General features: G+C 33.5%; 1 protein-coding gene across 1 annotated transcript in view; it reads left to right on the forward strand.

Moving 5' to 3' along the window:
- LOC119604202 (integrator complex subunit 1 homolog) overlaps nt 1–1,071 on the forward strand; it is a 7,221-nt gene extending 6,150 nt beyond the window's left edge. Inside the window, exons 5-7 of the mRNA XM_037956681.1 lie at nt 1–132; nt 198–360; nt 435–1,071. The exon at nt 1–132 is cut by the window's left edge and continues 447 nt beyond it. Of these exons, the coding sequence (XP_037812609.1) occupies nt 1–132; nt 198–360; nt 435–901 (762 nt within the window). The 3' untranslated portion in view covers nt 902–1,071. The remainder of the gene's footprint in view (nt 133–197; nt 361–434) is intronic.
- Nucleotides 1,072–1,476: the final 405 nt, after the last annotated feature.

The raw sequence follows: 1,476 nt of genomic DNA on the forward strand, positions 1-1,476 counted from the left end.
CTCGATTGGGATGATGTTAAGACAATGTGGTCTAAAACATATTTGGCACGTCAGGAAGATGTTGAACACTCCACCATTAAGGATGTACTACAACAATGGCCAAAATATTTAAATGCCAGAGGCATGGAATTGGTAGTAGCTTGAGAACTTCCATACATCAATTACATATGTATTGTATTCCATAAATTTATTTTCAGTTTGATATTGATTTCCGTTTGAAATTTTCCCGCAACAAAGCAACTGCTTTGCATAAAAAGTGGCAAACTTTCGCACAGAAAATTTTCAGTTACTATCAAGGCAACATAAAGGATGACATGTGTAAAGGACTATTTGCTTTATGCAAATCTAAACCTGGCAAAGGTAAGTATAGAAACCTTAATACTAACATTTCCCCCACTTACCGTTTTAACAAACATATTTGATGTTAATTTTAGACACCGAAGACTATATAATAACTGTGTTGCTGAATGCCATTATGCTACCCATGGCTCGTTATCGTGATGCCTTGGGCAATCGTCGTAAAATTTCCATTGTTGAAGCTGTAGATCTTTTCGCCATACGTGTAAATACACTCGAAGATTTGGATCAAAAACGTGAAGAGTTTTCCATTAAATACGGTGACATACACACCGATTATACGCCGCTCATTGTCGTTGTGGGTGACAACAACATCAATATCCATGAAATCTATGTACACTTCGATGTGGCTCTCTATGAAATGCCAGATTTTATTAGTGCTCTTGACTGTTGCATGAAAATATATCGTGTTTTGAATTTACCATATCCTTCATCGAATGAATATTCGTGGACATTTATACAGCGTTATTTTTACGAAATCATGTTGCCGGATGATATGAAATGTCCATCAATGAGTTCATTAATAACGTATTTAAAATTTTAAAACAACAGAATATTAAGAGATAGAATATTAAAATGTGAATTTATTTACTTATATTTATACATCATAGTGTAGTATATACATACACATGTATGTATGCATGTAGAAATGGAATATACATATACAGAATCATGAAATAAAGAAGAATAGTAATTATTTATTCAAAGTGGAAATGAAAAGGAAATCTATATAATTATTTTATTTATAAGATTTATTAGGTTAGATTGAATGAAGGATGAAGGTATATTATTATGTTCGCTCGTTCGTACTAAGGCCGACGATTTCAGATTCCTACCTAAAACTCTGGAAAGAATAATTTATATTTTTAACAGAACATCTCTAAAATCTGAAGTTTTATCTAAAGCCCAGCACGCCTACCCGAAGGGTCTTTCGGTAATCGGCCTTGCAGATAAATCATGCTTTTCTGGACTCTTAAAAGCATAGCAAGACCTCATTAAGGGAAAGTAACTTATTGAAGAGTGTCCAAAAACTATACTTTATTTGCCCTGTCATGGAAATTCACAGGACACGTTTTGTCTAAAGTCTGACTAAATGCCATCTTAGAAACATCATAGCAG

The sequence above is a fragment of the Lucilia sericata genome, unplaced genomic scaffold (assembly GCF_015586225.1).
Source record: "Lucilia sericata isolate MDLA Ls3-8-SP2 unplaced genomic scaffold, ASM1558622v1 Contig000369F_arrow, whole genome shotgun sequence".
Classification (NCBI taxonomy): domain Eukaryota; kingdom Metazoa; phylum Arthropoda; class Insecta; order Diptera; family Calliphoridae; genus Lucilia; species Lucilia sericata.